General features: G+C 34.7%; 1 protein-coding gene across 1 annotated transcript; it reads left to right on the top strand.

Annotated features, from left to right (window-relative positions):
- The first annotated feature begins 249 nt into the window (after window positions 1-249).
- On the top strand, window positions 250-714 carry LOC133815348 (uncharacterized). The gene has a single exon (XM_062248200.1). The coding sequence runs from the start codon at window positions 250-252 to the stop codon at window positions 712-714; it is 465 nt and encodes a 154-aa protein (XP_062104184.1).
- The last annotated feature ends 1,283 nt before the right edge of the window (window positions 715-1,997 follow it).

Here is a 1,997-nt window from a genome sequence, read left to right as displayed (position 1 = left end):
AGGGCTTTAATAAGTGAGGAAGGCAACCATTTTTGTAACTAGATGATGGATGCCTTGCTTGCTCGTTATGGTGTTCATCATAGAACTGCCCTGCCATACCATCCTTAAACCAATGGTCAAGCGGAACTGTCAAATAGAGAAGTCAAAAGTATCCTTGATAAGAGAGTTAACAGATCAAGAAAAAACTGGTCTAAGAAGCTAGATGATGTATTGTGGGCATACAAGACTGCATACAAGACTCCGATTGACATGCCACCCTACAGGTTAGTTTTTGGTAAAGCGTGTCATTTTCCGGTGGAGATGGAACATAAAGCTTATTGGGCAATGAGAGAGTTGAATATGGATGCCCCAACAACAAGATATCATAGGTCTTTGGAGCTGAATGAGATGGACGAGTTTCGTAACGAGGCCTATGAGAACGCTAAGATCTATAGAGAGCGTACTAAAGCTTGGCATGATAAAAATCTTGTTCACAAGGAGCTTCAACCTGGGCATCATGTGTTATTGTTCAATTCTAGGTTGAAGTTGTTTCCAGGTAAATTGAAGTCGAGATGGTTAGGGCCATATACAATGGTGAATGTTTTCCCTTATGGTGCAAAGGAATTGAAAGATAAGTACAATAAAATGTTCAAAGTGAATGGTCAGCGAGTTAAGCCATACTTGGGTGGTCCCATTGATCAAGCCAAGTCTGTCCTCCTCTTAAAGCCATTATGAAAATGAGATTCAGTGTCCGACTAAATGACGTTAACGACAGTACTATTGGGAGGCATCCCATTTGTTTATTAAATTTTTGTTTTCGTTGGTACATATGAATTACTTTGAAAATTTATTTTTAATTTTGTTTTTCAGTTTTAGTATTTATTTTTTTTAGTTTAGTTTTGGGATTATTTTTTAGTCTTTGAATCATGAAAATCGTTAAAAAATATATGTGGAAAAAAATAGATAAGAGAGAAAAGAAAAAAAAATTTATTATAAAAAAAAAAAACAAAATGGCCATTTCTGGGCCATAAACGTGACCGTGTCAGGAGGGCCGTGACCACGCTCACAGAGGCCCAAACCGCATATGTGAGGTATCACAACCAAGCTGAGGAGAGCGCACTCACGCCAGACGCCGTTCAAATGGCAGAAAAGAGATAAGTAGCGCTCACGAGATCTGAGAGTTTTATAACTCTCCAAAACACGAAATTTCACCGATTTTGTCATATATATTTTTTTTCTTTCTCCAAGATTCACTATTTTCTCTTCATGGTTCTATGTTCTTTCTAGCATATTGGTAAGAGTTTCTCCTCTCAACTCTTCTTTAAGGTCATGATTTAGAGTTTGGTTTCTAATTGTAAGTGATTTGCTACAAGTTTTTTTTTCCCTTTTACTTGTTTTCTTGAGTTTTATGGGTGAAATTCAAAATTATTGATACTCTTGATGATAATGTTGTGTTATTTTTGGATTTCAAGTGTTTATTGATGAATATATGCTCTATTGTTCTTTGGTATTGAGTTTTCTAGGTACATTGTTGATGGATTGATCATTGAAGAAGTTTCGGGGAAAATTTTGACCTAGAAATTGGGTGTTGCGAAATTTTGATGTTTTGATGAAACTAGAGTGAATTTAATGAAATTATGATGATGCTTGTGGATTTTTATCAATTATTTTGTTGAATTTCATTGTAATTTGGTTGGATTTTGCAAATTGAAATTTCTAGGGCTAGAAATTGGGGGTTATGTTCAATGTGAAGAATTGATGCATTAGAACTTAAATTGAGGATTCATTTGGACATTATTGGTTATATCATACTTGATTTTACATGGGTATTGATTCAATTTGGTCATTTCTTGCTTAATTGAGTAGTTTGACATATTAGGCTCACATTGACAATTTTTCATTGTGCATTTAATTGTTTATTTTCTAGTGTGTGGTTGTGTTTATTGATATCATTTGAATTTGGTTGGGTACTTGTTTATTAGTTTTAAGTGTTGCCATTGTGTTCCATTGAATTGTTA

Source organism: Humulus lupulus, chromosome 2 (genome assembly GCF_963169125.1).
Source record: "Humulus lupulus chromosome 2, drHumLupu1.1, whole genome shotgun sequence".
NCBI lineage: Eukaryota > Viridiplantae > Streptophyta > Magnoliopsida > Rosales > Cannabaceae > Humulus > Humulus lupulus.
The sequence above is the reverse complement of the archived record's forward strand: the minus strand, read 5'-3'. Positions and strand labels throughout refer to the sequence as shown.